The 18662-nt window shown below is 46.6% G+C and overlaps 1 protein-coding gene across 1 annotated transcript in view; it reads left to right on the top strand.

The window, feature by feature from the left end:
- Nucleotides 1-18662, top strand: part of COL9A3 (collagen type IX alpha 3 chain) — an 88409-nt gene that overhangs the window by 26690 nt on the left and 43057 nt on the right. Inside the window, exons 6-10 of the mRNA XM_075901075.1 lie at nt 6989-7024; nt 9953-9976; nt 10640-10693; nt 11956-12009; nt 13627-13668. Coding sequence (XP_075757190.1) covers nt 6989-7024; nt 9953-9976; nt 10640-10693; nt 11956-12009; nt 13627-13668 — 210 coding nt within the window. The remainder of the gene's footprint in view (nt 1-6988; nt 7025-9952; nt 9977-10639; nt 10694-11955; nt 12010-13626; nt 13669-18662) is intronic.

Here is an 18662-nt window from a genome sequence, read left to right as displayed (position 1 = left end):
GATCTAGAAGTTGGGCCTGCTGCCAGCTGCTTCTGGGGCACAGCCCAGTCCACAGTGCCAGGGCGCGCAGGTAACTGCCTTAGCACCCCCACAGGTCACCCTGCAGCAAGGAGACCCAGCGGCTGACATCCCACAACCCATAGTTTAAAAACCGCTGCTCTAGTTTGTATGTGCAGTCACCATGCACAATTGCGGCCCTCCACACTGGCCATTTGCATGTGCTGTCATGGTAACCACACATGCAAATTAGGCCTGGATTTTGTGCAAGAGTTTTGTGAGCCTGAGCTTCCTGGAAGTCACGAGTGTCTCAGAGGAGCGCTCCACTTGCGTGTGGCTTCCGGTGTACCCGGACGATGATTTTGCTGGCTGCGCGTTCATTTGAAAAGGTCCTGCAAATAAATACACAGCTGGTGGTGGGTCTGAGGCTGTCACCTCCTCGTTTGCTATTTGGAGTGCTGCCTTTCCCCTTGAATCGCAGCAGCTGAGAACAATAGCGGTACCAGGAAAGAGCCATGGGGGTTGGAGAACAAAGCAGCTCTCTCTTCATCGTGAGCATCAACACAGCTTAGAAAAATTCAACGTGAGGCCTGTCTTGGTACATGAAACAAAAGATCTCGCTATCGTTCACGCTGAATAAGAGTGGCACTTGTCTTACTCCTCCGCTCTTCCATCATGCTTGTTACAATTAATAATTAAAGCAACCTGCTGTTACCAGCTGTCTGGTTCTATTTTCCCTACTCTGTCTCAGCTAAATCTCCTGTCTGCTTAAGAATAGACCAAGAACTTTGAGAATATACACCAGCGAAACTTAAGCAAAAGTCTTGTCAGTAAAAAAGAGGGTCGGGCCTGGGTAGAGCCCTGCATGGATGCAAAATTGGTATCCGCAGCTGCAAAAATGATCAGCAGATACCCGGATACCAGCAGATATGAAGTGGATGTCCGCAAATTTGCATGGTTCTAGATACAACATTTCTATCCGCATCCACAAAGATGAGCGTAGATGTGAATAAAGGGATCTCGGTGGATTTGCAAGGCTGTAGGCATAGGGTCTAATATTTGTGTGTTTATTCTTTTCATTGTCTTTTTCAAGTTTCACAGAGCCACGGATGGGACTGAAAGAACATGAGATTTGGTCTCCTGATGCTATTTCATATCCCAGATGGTAGCAATACTGTGGGAAGGCCAGATGTGTTATTTGGACCAATTAATTGTTCTCCAAAGGCTAACAATGGTGGCGAAATAGGAAAATTTAAAAAATACTCAGCTACTGAGGTTAGGCCCAAATCCTGAGATTGACATTTAAACCAGTTTCTGTGGAGCTCGTGTAACCCACACACCTAGTGTGGTTCACTGTCCGGGTATGTCTACACTCGCCCCCTAGTTCGAACTAGGGAGGCTAATGTAGGCATTCGAAGTTGCAAATCAAACGCGGGATTTAAATATCCTGCCCTTGATTTGCATCTTCCTGGCTGGTCGCCATTTTTTTAAATGTACAAGTCAGGACTAACTGCCCACGTCTTCACGCGGCAGGGACCTGGTAGTTCGAAATAAAGCCCTAAATCGAACTACCTGTTAAACCTCATTCCAGGAGGAATAACAGGTAGTTCGAACTAGGGGCTTTATTTTGAACTACCGGGTCCCTGCCACGTGAAGACGTGGGCAGTTAGTCCGGACTTGTAAATTTAAAAAATGTCGACCAGCCGGGAAGATGCAAATCAAGCGCGAGATATTTAAATCCTGGGCTTGATTTGCAACTTCGAATGCCTACATTAGCCTCCCTAGTTCAAACTAGGGGGCTAGTGTAGACATAGAATCATAGGACTGGAAGGGACCTCGAGAGGTCATCGAGTCCAGCCCCCCGCCCTCAAGGCAGGACCAAGCTCCGTCTACACCATCCCTGACAGATGTCTATCTAACCTGTTCTTAAATACCCGCCCATGCAGTGGCACCGAGAGCACAGCAACAGATAAGCCCAAAAGACCTCTACAGTATGCATTGCGAGCCAGCTGGGTTTTAGCTCAGAGGGTAGAGGCTCCTATACTAAGCTTCAGAGGTCCCAGGTTCAAATCCACCTTGTGGTGTATTACACCCACATGAGTTTCCCATGCAGAGACTTATAGAAACTCTTAGTTCCTGGGTGCTTCGTCACTCCCTAAGTTATATTCTGTAGCGAGCAGTCCTGTGTGCACGTGCCCGTGTGTGTGTGTGTGAGTCATTCAAAATAAGAATTAAACTATTCCATTTTCACTGGTAAACAGCTGGAGCATCTAGAGCAGGGATGGGCAAAATACAGCCCATGGGCTGGTCCACCAAGCCACCAGATGTGGCCTGCGGCCCAGCAGGAGCCTGAGGCAGGCCCCCTGCCTACCCTACCCCGTGTGTGGCTCAGAAAAAGCCAGCTGCAGGGTCACGTGCCTCTCTGAATGCTGTGAGCCCGGGGGGAGCACAATCTCGCCAATGGGAGCTCCCTGTTTGAAGAACAGGCAGCATGCAAAGTACCCCTCTCTCTTCCCTTGAGCTCGCAGCCTTCAGAGCAGCACACCGGCCCCTGCAGCCAGCTGCCCTGAGAGGTCTGCAGAGGCATGGAAGGCAGGGAGCCTGGTCAAGGAACCTGCAGGCCAGGAGTGGCCCAGGTAAGTGTCTCCTGGCCAGAGCCTGCCTCTAGCATCCCAGCCTCTCCATCCCCCCAATCCTTTGCCTCCTCCTCTACCCCACATAACCCAAACTCTCTGCACCCCCGCTCCTGCGCTTATGCCCTCTCCCAGACCCTGCACCTCAGTCCCCTGCTCCAGGTCACGACCCTCTCCTTCACTCAAATTCCCTCCCAGGTCCCACATCCCCTCCTACACTCCAGACTTTTACCCGGAGCTCCCTTCTGCACCCATCCTCCATCCCAGCCCCCGTACCTCTTCCATTCATATCATGGACGTGTGAGACCCGTGACCACTTATCAAATTCGTGACGTTGCCCTCACATTAAAAATTATTGCCCACCCCGGTCTCGGGAGTGGAACTCACTTCTGCGGGAGGTCTGCTCCGGTCCATCTTATCCCCTTCCCGCTTTTGCAAATGGCTCTGAAAACACTGGCCCCATCTTTGTCTGGGGCTTTGAGCTTCCTTCTGTGCTGCCTACATCCTGGTCTGGCTGTGTACCGGGCTGGCTGTGCACCCAGGGTCTGAGTGAGTCAGTGACCCTGCAGGGCTGATACAGCAGCTGGGTGTTGCTGAGGGGTAGGGAAGCCAAGTTCTGTTTTCCCTGCACATTCTGCCTGCACAGACTCCGAGGATAGGGACGGAGGGTCATGTAGGAGCTCTATGCTCCTCTGCGGTGGATGATCCTGCTGTGGCCGGCTTTAGGGGGCCTTGGGACAGAGAATGTGGTGCAAAGCAGCCCTAAAGCCAGCAGCTGCCACTGGGGTGTTTTCCAGGCTTCCTGTGTATCAGATTGTATTCTGGCCCTGCCTCCTTTTCATGGTGCCGCATTATTTGCCTTTCAATATTATCATTGGTTTATGAGGGTTCATCTGTCTTCAATTGCTGCGCAGCTTCCTCCTGCCAGCCCTCCTTCCGGCACGACGATCCGTTAAATCATCCGCAAAAATCCGTTGCTATTTTCCTGGGCTGGCCCTGCTCAGCAGTTCGTTTGGGCCTGTGGGGGAGCTCTTTGCTCACATGAATCGCCTGGTTTCAGTGGGGCTGCTTGTCGGGGCAAAGCAGGGGAGGGGACGGGGGGCCTCAAACACAGAGCACTTTATTTAAACCTCATCGGACACCGTAGTAACCAGCGCCCACTGCCAAGCGTGTGGTTCCCTGATCTGCCCCTGCAAGACGGAGTCCCACCTGCTCAGGCGGACGATGACGTTCACCTTCTATAGCGACCTCCTCGTACAACAACAATGATCGGCCTGCACAAGGGACTTGCAAGCTAAGCCCTTCGAAAGTGCATTGAGATTTTAGGACCCGACTGTGAGAAGTCTCACTGGGATGCCAGTTTGCCATTTCAGCGATGTCTCTGTATTCTTCCGCTGCTCGGCATGTACAATGATATTTCCTAGGGGACTCTTCCTTGTTACAGCTGTTGTCTAAAGAGTGTCTAGATTAAGGTCATTGGAGATATGACAATAGAGAGGTAATAGCTAACTCGGAAGGGGCGGGGCCTCAGGTGGAAGGGGCGGGCCCAAGGGGCAGCCAGCTCTTAGCGCCACCTGGAGTGTCTCCTCTCCCTAGCACTACCTGGAATGTGCTGTATGGCATTCCCGCCTCTCCAGGCAGCCCTAAGAACCACCTGGAGCACATAGTGCAGTGCTGCAGCAGCAATTTAAAGAGCTGAAGACTCCGGGTGCTGCTGCGGCAGTGAGGGCCAGATCCACAGGTCCCTTTGAATTGCTGGGCCCCAGGGAAACTCCCCCATCAAGCCCCTCTTCCCTGTCAGTGGGGCTGGGTGTGTCTACACTGCGGTGGGATCCAGGCTTGTGGACTAGACTTGAGCCTCCACATTGTTTTCTAAAGCTGGGCTTGTAGTTGCTAAGTTCAGGTCTCACACAGCCATGCTAATATCCATTGTGCACTCTGCAGACTGTCTGGCTTGGGTCTGTGGGGCTTCGCCTCTGTCCACACTGCAAAGTGACATGGTTTGGGCCTGAGTCACAGTGTGGCTTGGGCTGACCCATCCTGCTCCCAAACCGGGTAATGTCCTAGAACCTGGGACCTGAAAACTGGCTGACTGGAGTCAGTTTGATTTGTGTGTGGATTAGGGATCTAACAGTGAAACTGTGTAAACGGTTACATGCCGGCTCCTCTCAGGGTACCAGCTACCACTCCATGTTTCTGGCTGTGTTTCAGAGCCCGGAGCATGAAGCGGCAGCCAGCTCCCTGGGAGCAGGGCCGAGAGGTGGCTTAAAAGCCTTTGTATCAACGGTTACACTGTATCAGAGGCAACAGTGTGGGGTGGCAGCCAGCTCTCTGGGAGCCAGGCAGCAGGCGGGAGCCGGTGTGTGCTGGGAGCTGGCTTAAAAGCTGACTTCCAATGCACAGTGGGGAACCAGCTGCTGCCCCGCGCAGAGCTAACCGCATAACCACCTACACGGTTACCTAATTAGCTGCTTTTTAACATCCCAACCGATTCAGAGCCTAGGTTTCATGTGCAGCGTAAATCTTCCCTAAAGCTCTAGGAGCCGATGCATCACTATGGCTTGTTGCTGACTGTTACAGTTCAGTGTAGATTTTCAGGCAGGTTAATTTCACAGGCAAACGACTGACCCTGGGCATTTGGGCACCCCAAATCGTTTTGCAGCTCCCATCCTGCAGAAGTGAAGACCCTAGATATCACAGAGTCTTCTCCGAGAAATTCTAACTCGTTGCCACTTTTTAGAAGGTAGGGATGACAACCCGGTTAGTCATTGCAGTCCTCCGGGGGTGGCATTCATCTGAATGATCCTCTATGCTGTGAGATTCATCGTATTGCTGGCTAATGTTTTATTTATAGCCAGTCCTTCACTGTGCTTGTAGATAAGCCCTCAGAGCCTCCAGATAGTTGTAGGGAAAATGGCTGGGGAACGGTATGATTCAGCACCCACCATTAGTCACAGTTGCTTCGAATAGAGGAGAATGCGCTTGTCCTCCACACCAGTGTGAATAAGCCCAAATCTTTCCTGTAACTTCACATGGCAACAAGGGAGAGATTAAGTTACAGGAGGCCTGTCATTCTGCTGGTCATTGTGTTCAATCGTAGAAGAATCACATTGTGTTCATTCATTTTTCCATTTCCATTTAGTCTGCTTCAGAGCTTTCAGTGGTGATTAATTTGATAGGCACTTTCCAGCACCGGCCCTTTTAGAACACAGCAAAGGGATTAAAAAGACGCATCTGTCGTTCGGATTATCTTTAATGAAGCAGGAACTTAGAGACTCTGAGTCAGTGATTTGATTTTAGAGTAAAATGTAAGTCTGTAAAATCCGGCACAAGACTTGGAATGCAAAACCGAGGGGGAAATGGCACCAGAAGAGCTGGCAAAAATGGACAAGTCGCCACATCCGAGCATCTTTGCTTGAACGGAAAATGTGTGAACTAATAAAAGAAAGTACGGCTGGGTCCCAGGCCCGTGAACAGCCTTTGGGTCTATGGCATGAAGTAGTCATGAAACGGGACGGTTCAAATGGGAGCCAGTGAGATTCACTATATCTGTGGCAAACGTTAAAGATTCCCAATGACTAATCGGTGGCCTGTGTATTGTGGATCTCCATATTAAGCCTAACTTGAAAGTCGAATGTTTTAAATGGGGCTCAGAGATTTCTAAGCCCTGGTCTACACTAGGGCTTTATTTCAAAATAACCCCCCTTAGATCGAATATATAAGCAGAGTGACCACACTACCAAGCCCGTTATTTCGAAGTAATGGGCTGCTTATTTCAAAATCTGTACTCCTGCTTTCCTTGAGGAATAATGCTAATTTCAAAATAGTTACTTTGAAACAGTGGTAGTATGGATGCTCCAGTGCTGCTATTTTGAAATAACTACTCTCCAGCGTAATTTGAACTAATTACTCGCCAGTGCTTCCTGGAGCTCTAAGTCAAGGTAGTGCGTCCACATTAAAGGAGCCTGCCACAGACTAATTTTGAGGCTTCCCCATAGTGTGGACATGCTATTTCAATTGTTATTTTGGGAGTTATTAAAATGATTTGGGTTATTTCAAAATAGTTTCCTAGTGTAGACATGCCTCAGACAGTAGGAGAAAAGTTCCTGGAGGCTCTGTCTTGAACATCAAGAATGTCCTTGAATCGGCTAACTAATCTGACATGGCAACAGGTCTTTTACTCTTGCTTTTCTGTGTGTGCGGTGCTTCTTTAAGATGCTACTTAACTTCCCCAGAGGAAGAGATCCCACAATCTGGTGCGTTCTGGATGGAATGAATGATGGGTTGGAAAGCCCCCTTTTATTTATGTGAAGGAGCCTGGCCCTTTAACCCACATTTTCATGTTTCTAATTCTATAGGGCACTTTAGGACCTGCAGGACCACCTGGACCAGCAGTAAGTAACTCTGAGGATTTGCAGGCTTCTTTTGTAGAATAATTTAGGTGTTAGTGCCATTATACAAGGCATTGGTGAGACCCCATTTGGAATACTGTGTGCAGTTCTGGTCTCCCATGTTTAAGAAGGATGAATTCAAACTGGAACAGGTACAAAGAAGGGCCACTAGGATGATCCAAGGAATGGAAAACCTGTCTTATGAAAGGAGACTCAAGGAGCTTGGCTTGTTTACTTTAACCAAAAGAAGGCCGAGGGGGGACATGATTGCACTTTTTAAATATATTAGAGGGATAAATACCAGGGAGGGAGAGGAATTATTTAAGTTTAATACCAATGTGGACACAAGAACAAATGGATATAAGATGGCTAGTAGGAAATTTAGACTTGAGATTAGACGAATGTTTCTAACCATTAGAGGAGTGAGGTTCTGGAACGGCCTTCCAAGGGAAGTAGTGGGGGCAAAAGATCTATCTGGTTTCAAGATTAAACTAGATGGGTTTATGAAGGGGATGGTTTGATGAGATAACATGATCTTGGTAACTAATTGACCATTCATTATCAGTGGGAAATAGGTCAATGGAGGGATGATAGGAGTTACTATAGAGAACTTTCTGGGTGTCTGGCTGATGAGTCTTGCCCACATGCTCAGGGTTTAGCTGATCACCATATTTGGGGTTGGGAAGGAATTTTCCTCCAGGGTAGATTGGCAGAGGCCCTGGAGGTTTTTCGCCTTCCTCTGTAGCATGGGGTACAGATCACAGCTAGAGGATTCTCTGCATCTTGGGGTCTTCAAAGTATTTGAAGGCTTCAATATCTGAGATATAGGTGAGAGGATTATTCTAGGAGGGGTGGGTGAGATTTTGTGGCCTGCACTGTGCAGGGGGTCAGACTAGATGATCATAATGGTCCCTTCTGACCTTAAAGTCTATGAGTCTATGAGGTGCTGAATTCCCCACAGTAAAGTTTCAGCAAAGCCCCATTTGATAACAGCAGTCTCATTTTGTGGGGGAGTCCAATCACAAGGCAAGAAATGAGATGGGTCTTGTTTTGAAATAAACATCAGGGCTCAAAGACCACAGGAGCTCATGTACTAAGGAGAACTGTTGCATGGGGGAATTGTAGAAAACGTCTATATTGAAAATCCATAAAACCAGTTCAAGTTGTCCACAGCCTAATCCAAAGCTCATTGAAGAGGGCTTTGGCCCAGTGGGCTTTGGCGCAGGCCCTGATACATGTATAAACCAAGCAGCATGGTTCCTATCAAAGGTGGACATGTCAGAATGTTCAGCCTGTTGAGCCTTGCAGCTGGTTAAGAATCCTCAGATACATTATAATAATTCTGAAATCCACACAGCGAACCGGGCTGGAAGATCTCTCTGTTTACCGGAGAGTCGCATTTCACCATAGCTATTTGGATGCTGGTATTAAGGAAAAATGTAGAGCTAAACCCACGTTGATCAGGATGGATATCTCAAGCCGGGTCTGCATTGGCGGAATAAAGTGACGCAAGATACACAATTCCAGCTTTGTGAATTGTGTAGCTCGAGTCGATGTACCTTGCACCGATTTTTCTGGTGCAGCCCCATAGTGGGAGGTTGACTATCTTACTCCTTGCAACAGCAGGGAGTTCTGGCACCAACAGGGATGCCCTTAGCATTCTTTACTAATCCGAAGTCTATAGAACTCTTCCAGAAAGAAAAACATACGTTTATGTGCAGGCAAATCAATGTACCTCAAAATTATGGAGGTCAATGGAAAATGTCACCCATGTTGGTTTAGTACCTGATTTCCATAGTCCCAGAGCCATCAAATCCACAGCCTTCAAGTCAGTTTCACGCCTGTGGCCCGTTGATGTAGTGAGTCTTAACTAGGTCTGCTAAATTGAACCCCGAAGGATCGATCGCCAGAGCATCAAACCTCCAGCAAGGGGAGACACGGCCTTAGTAACAAAGCAACCCCCCTCCCCCCCAAAAAGAGCTTACATAGAGAATAAATTATGGACATGTGTTTAAGGTCCAGCTCCCCTACTCAAATGCTGCATTTAAAAAACCTTGCTTCCTTAATGCTGAAAAATCAAATAGCCTTTTCCAAGGTGGTGATTATTGTGGTATTAAGAATCCAGTTTCTCAGCCCAAGGGGCTAACAGGCACGACTAACTCATGCGCTGATGCTGTAGCCTGTTACGAACATCTCTGCTCCTGTGGTTCCTCCCTTCCTATGCGCAGGAGGCAGAATATTGAGATGCACAAAGAGTCGAGCATTCCGGCGGCTTTGTCAGTTTCAATGGGCTGTCAGAACAGGCGAGATGAAAGAGCCTACGTCACCCACGTGTTACGTGGCCTGCTGATTTTCTAGTGCAGGTTAGACTTGGTGATCACAGCGGCCCCTTTTGGCTTTGGAACCCATCTCTCGATCGCCCTTAAATGCCATGTTTTACTGGCCAGCAGCTGCTCCTCATTGGAGATGCCATTTAACTCGGTCACTGCCCTGATTTTGTTGGAGAGGGTAAATTTCCGTTCAGACCCCCAGAAAGGGGGCTTTCTTTTCATGTAGCTTTTAAACAGTGCCTGGGGACATGGCTTCTCCATAGCTAAAGATTTGCAGAGAAAACTACAAGCGTTTTACAAGAGAGGAGGAAAGGTAGATGTCTACCCTCGCATGTGCCCATGAGATGTTGATAGGTCACTAGGTGCATCTGAGAGCAGAGACTAGCCCACGGGCAACAAAAATGAAAAGTGAACACAAAATACAGACGATAACTCTAGGTTTTAGTAACTCTCTTTGGCTCCACTTTCTGACTGTAAATTAGAATCATAGGGATTTGGGGAACATTAGAGGGGGGAATGGGAAATGGATCTTTTTGATACAATGATCCATGTTTTTTATGTTCAGTTCCCAAATGATCTTTGTTTTAAATTTTTCTTGCAGGGCAAGGGGCTGCCAGGCCCTCCGGTAAGTAATAGCATCTTTCTCAGGGTTGGTTTGTACTAGAAAGTTGGGTCTACCCTAGCGGCGTTGCCCAGGGGTGTGAAAAAGTCACACTACAGAGCAGTAGCTAAGTTGACTTCAGTGTTAAGAGTAGAGCAGGCCTCAAAAAGGGCGGAGGGCAGGGTTACATTATTACATTGGTTTTGTTCCTCTTTGGTATTTTCCCCAAACCTACCCACAGACCCAGACCCTTGAGTGCTCTGAGCTGCGCTAGAGCTAGTAGGTGTGGAGCCCTGGTGAAGGGTGACCTGATGCCACCTTTACACAGCTGGAGCCTGGTTTGGCTGCTGATGTAAATTAGAGCAGCAACTGGGCCCAGCAGCTTTCTCACGGGTGGGTTTTACCAATTTCTGCCATGGCTTTTTGGGCCCCTGGGCAAAACTCAAAGCTGCTTTCGCCTCCTGGCCGAGGAGAGCACTGTGGAGGAACGTCCCTGCTTTCCCCTAGAAGGGGATTCCTCTTGAGCACAGGTCTCCAAGGAGCATCTGTATTTGTACCGGGAGCATCTGGCCAACTAGGTGTGAGATTGGGCCAATACTTGAGCACAAGGATGAGCAATGTAAAGCATTTGCTGTTGTACTATGAGAGCTCTAGAAGCCTGTGTAATGTTCTGACTCTGTTTTACAGGGGCCTCCGGGACCTAGTGGACTCCCCGGTGGAAATGGACTCCAGGGGCCAACTGTGAGTTTAATTCCCATTTGTTGAACCATCCTGCAGCCAGGGAAAAACAAGTTCTATTTCTGTTGCTCTGGGGAAGGTTAATGAGCGTGTGACACCTCACTTGCGCTGGGAATAGACCAGCAGGAGGTGCCGTTCCCAGTACTAGCTAATGCAGTGGGCAGGTGTTAACTACCATGCCAGAGCTGCCAAGTGTGTTCGTTCATCCTGCCCTCTGATGTCTACAGTGCATGTAAGCGGTAACTGCCAGCGGAGCCTGTTTCTCATGCCACCTGTCCGCACGGTAGCAGGGGACCCCATTGTGTGTGTGCTTTTTGGCAAGGGGATACGTCACCCCTGGAGCTTGTGTGTCACTGGCAGGAAGCGACTTAATATACGTCCTTTTGCAATCACCTGCAAAACTTGTATTCATGTTTTGAAGTGCAAATCCTGAGGTTTTGTGCCTGTAACTGCAGGGATGCAGGTGCAAATACTCTGGCTTGTACTTCCAATTCCTTTTACAGGCACAAAAGCATAGGCGGAAAGAGACGCTGGCGCTCACTGTTTTTTCTAGATACTCCCCCTTATGTCACATTAAAAAAATATGATTGCACGTGACAGGTTTTCATTTGAGTTATTAATATGGTGAAACTGTCCAGAGAAAAAGTTTCTCATCTTCTTTCATCTCATATGGGCTATGTCTACACTGCAGGCTTCTTGCGCAAGAACTGTTTTGCGCAAGAGTTCTCGTGCAAAAGGTCTTCCACAAGAGCGTGTCCACGCTGCCATGTGTTTTTGGTGCAAGAGATGTGCTTTTGCGCAAGAGCGTCCATGGCAGTGTGGATGGTCTCTTGTGCAAGAAAGCTCTGATGGCCATTTTAGCCACAGGGGTTTCTTGCACAAGAAAATCATGTTGCCTGTCTACACTGCCTTCTTGAGGAAGAGCACTTGCGCAAGAGGGCTTATTCCTCATGGGGAGAGGAATAACTCTTTTGGAAGAAGCCCTGTTTTCCAACGCTGTACTGTAAATTTACTTGTGCAAGAACATGCATGCAGTGTAGACACCCGGCAAGTTCTTGCACAAGAACAGCTGTTCTTGCTCAATAAGCCTGCAATATGGATGTAGCCATAGAGTATATGGGGTCTGCCCCACTCCCATTGACTTGACCGGCAAAACATTTGTTGATTTGAGTGGGAATGGGATTGGGTCTTTCAGCAAATGCCTCTTCCCAAGGAAGAGTCTACACAGAGTGCATATGGGAATTGTTATTTATTTCTTCTTTTAGGGACCATCAGGTCTTCCGGGATTCCCAGGACAGCCTGGACCTCCAGGGCCTCCAGTAAGTGGTAATTTTTCAGTGTAATAATCATGAAGAAACCTAAACTTGATACAACTTTTGGAATCTTCTTTTGATGTCCATGGAAGGAGCTGGCAGGGCAGTTGCATTTTATTTGCTGTTTTAGGTTCAAGCTCCTGCGTGAGTTGAAGTATTCTTTACAAGTGAAAAAGGATACGTTAGAGGGAAAGCCAGGACTGTTGATTTCCCACGCTTATGACTGACTGTTATTCCTGCTGACGTGGGGAGGGGTGAAGGGATGCAATGCCATGTTGTTTCAGGGCCATGTGGTTTCAGGGCATATGCTGATCACTGGAAGGATTTTTCCTGCTAGGTAAGCATGGTCTGATTGGCCATGTTGTTATGGGATTTTTCTTCACCTTCCTCAAGAACAGCTGGTCTTGGGGCTGGACTGGGTGAGGTGCTGAGTGTGATACTGTAGAGATACCTGACTTCTGTCTGGAAGAGCTGCTTACTTTAGGATGGAGGCAAGAGCCTGTGTTAGATGGCATGTTTGTCTGATATGCTGTGTCAAACTCTGTGTTCCTGTAATGCCATGCCTCTGGGTGGGTTCCCAGCTGTGAGGATTTAACTTGTGCATCTAAGAAGCGTGAGCCTCTACTACATGAGTTAGAACAGCCACCTCTGCTAGCTATAGTTGTACAAGAAACCCCCAACTTCCGAGCACCTGAGTTACGACTCCTCGCACTTACAACCATTTTTGTACGTGCGGAAGGGGCCGAAAACCCCCAACTTATGTCCTCAGCCCGGATTTACGAAGGCGCACGGCGCCTATCATAAATGAGGGTTCGAGTTACAACACCCCCGACTTGCAGCACTTCCCCAGGAACCAATTGTGTTGCAAGTTGGGGGCCGCCTGTACTAAGTGTCCTAACCACTGTGCGCTCCAGCCACCCCTAGAGGAGGAAGGATGCCATGCTGTGTCAAGCGTGGGTTAAGTGCCTATAAGACGTACTCCACAATACATAAAAGTTAGTGTTAGGTTAATTGTGAGGGTCGGGTTGTTGGTAATTACATACAACTGAGGACATGAGCCTCCTTTAAAGACCTTTGCATTAGACAGCAAGTGGAAAGTTCCACTTGTATAAAGGGACATTCTTTGGAACACACCAATCTTGGGGAAATTTACTCCTTGGAAAACATGTTACCTTCTTACACCCCGCAGCTATAACCACACCTCTGTGTTGGTCTGTTTAATGGTCACAGCGTTGGCAGCTGTATGGTCTAGTGGTTACAGTGCATGACTAGCTACCAGGGCTCCTGGATTTTGGGGTTCTATTGCTAACTCTGCCACTGATTTGAGGTGGGCGACTTACTTCATCCATATATCTGGAGGATGTAAGTGGTTCATAGGCCTGGCTCTGGCCATCTGCCCAGGAGTGGACTTTACCTGGTGACACAGGCAAGCCATTCAACCTAGTGCTGTTCCCTGAAAAAGGAGTGCAAATAGGTTGACCTCACTAACTCATTGATGTTTGTACAGTGCTTTAAGGGGAAAGTGGAAAATATCTGTCTCAATGAAATATGTTTTCTGGAGATAACATTCCTTTTGGTGCTTTGTGTTGATCTATTTAAAAATCCAAATGTTCTTGGTTATAGGGCCTGCCAGGGGTTCTTCCTGATGGCACTGGGGACCTTCAGGTAAGTTTTTCTTTATATTTTAGCATTACATCTTTAACTTAATCCCTTACACAATTTTAATATATGGATTTGGGCAAACATAGCTTTATTTTAATATGCCAGGGCTAGATCATGCAAGCATGCCCAGGAGTAGCCCTACCTATGAGAGTAATCCCATTACATTGATGGAGCTGTTTGTGCGGATAATGTCTTTCAGGTGTATAAAAGTTTACTGCATCAGAGCTCTTTCAAGAATGCAGATATCTTAGGGCTGTTGTAGAATATTCCTTGCCATTTTACTTGAATCTGATCAGGGCTTTCCTAGTGTTGATTTTGCATGTGTTTAATCCCATTCCTGTTTAATAAAAACAAGTTTAGCGATTGGCAACAGATGACAATTTTTCATGCGTCTGTTTCAACCAGAAAAGGTCAAATTTGTTGTGCTATTTATTTCCATGGGCAGCAACCCCTATTTCCGCAGGCATAAGCCTTGTTTGTTCTTTCATTTTTGAGCAAATGTCTTGATTTCTTTATTTCAAAGGAATGAAACAGACATTGAAGTAATGAGAGATATAAATGACATTTCAAGATTTCACAGCTGTTGTTATGACAGATTCTTTGCTTTCCTAATTAGAATACTCAAAAAAACTCCACCTTCTAGCTTGTTGACATTGCCTTGTGGAAAAGATTTATGAAATATGATACAAAACAACTTTTCAGTCATTTTTAGGCCATCCTATAGAATTTAATAGAAAATTCTCTCCCTGCTACAGAATTACAAAGGTTACAGATCCCTATACATGATTTTCTTCTTTATTTCTTGTAAAGTACTAGCTATAGAATCCTGTTAAACTTTTGTACAGCTTTTGATTTAATCCCTGTGAAATTCTAGAAGACTTTCCCATGTATGCCAGGCACAGTTTAAGACTCTGTTGAGAGTTTTCTTCATTTATAACTAAATTCCCATTCCTATGAACTCTTATGCAGAAGTTTTTCCTTTGATCAGGTGAGATTAATACAACTTCAAAAGGGAGTCAAGTTGTGGGTAGAGAAATTGGAGAGGGTCCAGAGAAGAGCAACAAAAATGACTAAAGGTCTAAAAGACATGACCTATAAGGGAAGACTGAAAGAACTGTTTAGTTTGGAAAGGAGAAGACTGAGGGGGGACATGTTAGCGGTTTTTAAGTATCTTAAAGGGCACGTCTAAAATGCATTCCTCTGTCGAAAGAGGAATGTAGTTGAGGCAAATCAAAAGTGCAAATGAAGCGTGGATTTAAATATCCCATGCTTCATTTGCATATTCACGTCTGAGTGCTTTTTTGAAAAAGGGTTTTTTGAAGTGAAAGCGCAGTCTAGATGGGGTTCTTTCAGAAAAAAAAAACCCCTTTTTCGAAAAAAACCCATACTCCTGAAAAAATGAGGAATACGGGTTCTTTTGAAAAAGGGTTGTTGTTTTTTAAAGAACCCTGTTTAGACTGTGCTTTCACTTTAGAAAAACCCTTTTTTGAAAAAGCGCTCAGATGCGAATATGCAAATGAAGCGCGGGCTATTTAAATCCATGCTTCATTTGCACTTTCAATTTGCCACATTTACATTCCTCTTTTGACAGAGGAATGTAGTCTAGACATAGCCAAAGGGTGTTACAAGGAGGAGGGAGAAAAAATGTTCTCCTTGACCTCTGAGGATAGGACAAGAAGCGATGGGCTTAAATTGTAGCAAGGGAGGTCTAGGTTGGACATTAGGAAAAACTTCCTAATTGTCAGGGTGGTTAAACACTGGAATAAATTGCCTAGGGAGGTTGTGGAATCTCCATCACTGGAGATATTTAAGAGCAGGCTAGATAAATATCTATCAGATATGATCTAGATGGTGCTTGGTCCTGTCATGAGGGCAGAGGACGGGACTTGATGACCTCTCGAGATCCCTTCCAATTCTAATATTCTGTGATTCTATGATTCTAAGTGTATTCGTAATTGCTGGCATGACTGAAGACCAGGTTTCCAGTAGAACAAGATCAGTATGCTGTAAATTAGGAAGGTAAATACCCCTTTAAAATGTTAAACAGTTAAATGATATAGTTTTAATGGAGTTCAGATAGCCTGCGGTGGTCAGGTGTGGGGGAGCTGCTTCAGCCTGGGCAGACTGCTGGTTAACTAGTGATGCTTACTGTTACCAGTTAACCTTTTACATCTCTACTGTAAACAAATATTATTGTTCTGTTTAGAATAAGGAGTTTTCAGGCCTGCTTCAAAGCCCACTGAATTCAGCATTGATGTCTCTAGACCCTATGTTGCCCAGACTCAGCCAGGGATACAGTCAATGTTAGGAGGTCTAGCTAGAAGAGACCATATAATTACTTTCAGTCCAGGCAGGCTGCTCCGATTGACATGTACAGTAGGTGACTGTCTTGATGCTGAAGAAGAAGGGTTTTTTAACCCTCAGAGGAGAGAGGCATCAGTAGGAACAGTGAGGTGAAATAACCTAACTAGCTTTAAGGTGGAGCATGGTAAGTATGTGAACGGGATTTTATGCTGGGATAGCAGAGAGCCAGTGACCTAGGAGGTTCCTTCTAGTCCTGCACTCCTAGGTACATGTAAACAGAGGGTGTCTAAAATTGATATGAGATTTTACAGCCTGGATTACAGTCTCCATCTATGCACTGAGCGTTGTTTAATTTCATGTGTTGCTATCAAGCCTTGATGCAGCATTTCCTTTATACTGCGTACTTGGGCAGCCACCCAGGAGAGATGCAAATGCTGCCCAGCTGATAAAAAGAATGCCCAGAGCCAACAGTATGTGTTTATACTAGTGGTGCACATCTGCACATGCCTTGGTGCACATCGCAAAATTTATTCTGCACAGGGATGGAAAAAAATTTGAGGGAACCCCTGAGGCCACCTTCTAAGTTTAGACCTGAGAATAAATACTTTCCTGTTGTTGAAAAGAGCTAAGAAGTGGCACCCATTACCTCTTTTGTGTGTTAATCCACCTCCTGAATTAGGTCACAGAACAGATTTCAGCATCATCGGAAGCAACCTGGGGGTTATGAACTAGAACTGGACTGTGTGGGCTCGTCTACACTGGCCCCTTTTCCGGAAAAGGGGCATGTAAATTTCATGAGTCGTAGTAGGGAAATGCGCGGGGGATTTAAATATCCCCCGCGGCATTTAAATAAAAATGTCCGCCGCTTTTTTCCGGCTTTTAAAAAAGCCGGAAAAGAGCGTCTACACTGGCCCCGATCCTCCGGAAAAAGTGCCCTTTTCCGGAGGATCTTATTCCTACTTCAAAGTAGGAATAAGATCCTCCGGAAAAGGGCACTTTTTCCGGAGGATCGGGGCCAGTGTAGACGCTCTTTTCCGGCTTTTAAAAAAGCCGGAAAAAAGCGGCGGACATTTTTATTTAAATGCCGCGGGGGATATTTAAATCCCCCGCGCATTTCCCTACTACGACTCATGAAATTTACATGCCCCTTTTCCGGAAAAGGGGCCAGTGTAGACGTAGCCTGTATGTTTACAGTTTTGCTGGGAAATGTCAGATTTTTTTCCATGAAATGTTCAGATTTTTTTGAGGCAGTGTTTCAGAGTGGATAGAACACTGGACAGGGACTCAGAAGATCTGAGTTCCATTCCCTCTGGCCTACTGGGTGATATAGGTCAAGTCACTTAATCTCCCTATGCCTCAGTTCCCTCGTCTATACAATGAGATAATGATACTGGCTTCCACTGTAAAGTGCTTGAGTTCTATTGATGAAAAGTGCTCTGAGAGCTACAAGGTGGGGAAGGTAATGTCGAAGCAAAAGACTTCTCTGTGTTTAGGCGGCTAACAAACAACTTTATTGATCAACAAGGCACAAAGTGAGCCAAACATGAACCCAGCAGAACCGGGCCCAGTAAAGCTGCCCAATACAAATTAATCCTAGTATTTTATACCCTTAACCAAACAAGTCTGACGTCAGGGCATTCAATCAAAGCAAACTTAAAAGATAAACTAGTATCAGCAAGAAAGAAACAGGTATTAGGGGAGTGAGAGCTCCAGCTCAAAACAGTTCATTATCGCATTCCAACAGCTCATCCTTCTGGCCTTTCTCACATCGGTGAAGGTCAGTTCACTCTCTAGTGCACGTGCAGAAGCAAGAAACTTAAATGGCTTCTGTTATATGAAGTGGCTTCTAGCTAAATATGAAATGGCTTCCACAGTAATATCTGTTATTGGACCAATGTCTGTTTCTGAGAGATCAGCTTTCAAGCTATACAGAGCTGGAAAAAGAATTCAGGTCTGGTCTACATTGCAGACCTATATCGGTATTACCTCATTCAGTGTGTGAAAAATCCACATTCCTGAGCCATATAGTCATACCAACTTAACTCTCTGGGTACCTCTAAACTACATGCCTCTGTCGGCAGAGGCATGTAGATTTGTTTGTTCAGCAAAGGTAAATGAAGCCGCGATTTAAATGATCGCGGCTTCATTTACATTTACATGGCTGCCGCACTGAGCCGACAAACAGCTGATCAGCTGTTTGTCGGCTCGCCGCTAGTCTGGACGTTCCGCCTGTTGACATCAAAGCCCTTTGTCGGCAGCCCCGGTAAACCTCATTCCACGAGGAATAACGGGGCTGCCGACAAAGGGCTTTGATGTCGACAGGGGGAACGTCCAGACTAGCGGCGAGCCGACAAACAGCTGATCAGCTATTTGTCGGCTCAGCGCGGCAGCCATGTAAATGTAAATGAAGCCGCGATCATTTAAATCGCGGCTTCATTTGCCTTTGCTGATCTGTCTAATCTACATGCCTCTGCCGACAGAGGCATGTAGTCCAGACACAGCCTCTGTGTAGACAGCACCATGGGCTTGTATACACTTACCAGAGAATTGGTGCTATGGCGATTGATTCCCTGGGGTCTAGTGGAGACCCACTCAATCAACCACTGATCACTCTACCATGCTGTCCAGCAGAGTGTAAGGGAAGTTGATGGGAGAATGTCTCCCTTTGACCCCTCGCGATGTAGACCCCTCAG

The sequence above is a fragment of the Pelodiscus sinensis genome, chromosome 18, assembly GCF_049634645.1.
Source record: "Pelodiscus sinensis isolate JC-2024 chromosome 18, ASM4963464v1, whole genome shotgun sequence".
NCBI lineage: Eukaryota > Metazoa > Chordata > Testudines > Trionychidae > Pelodiscus > Pelodiscus sinensis.
Note: the sequence above shows the minus strand (reverse complement) of the source record. Positions and strands in the feature narration are given on the sequence as shown.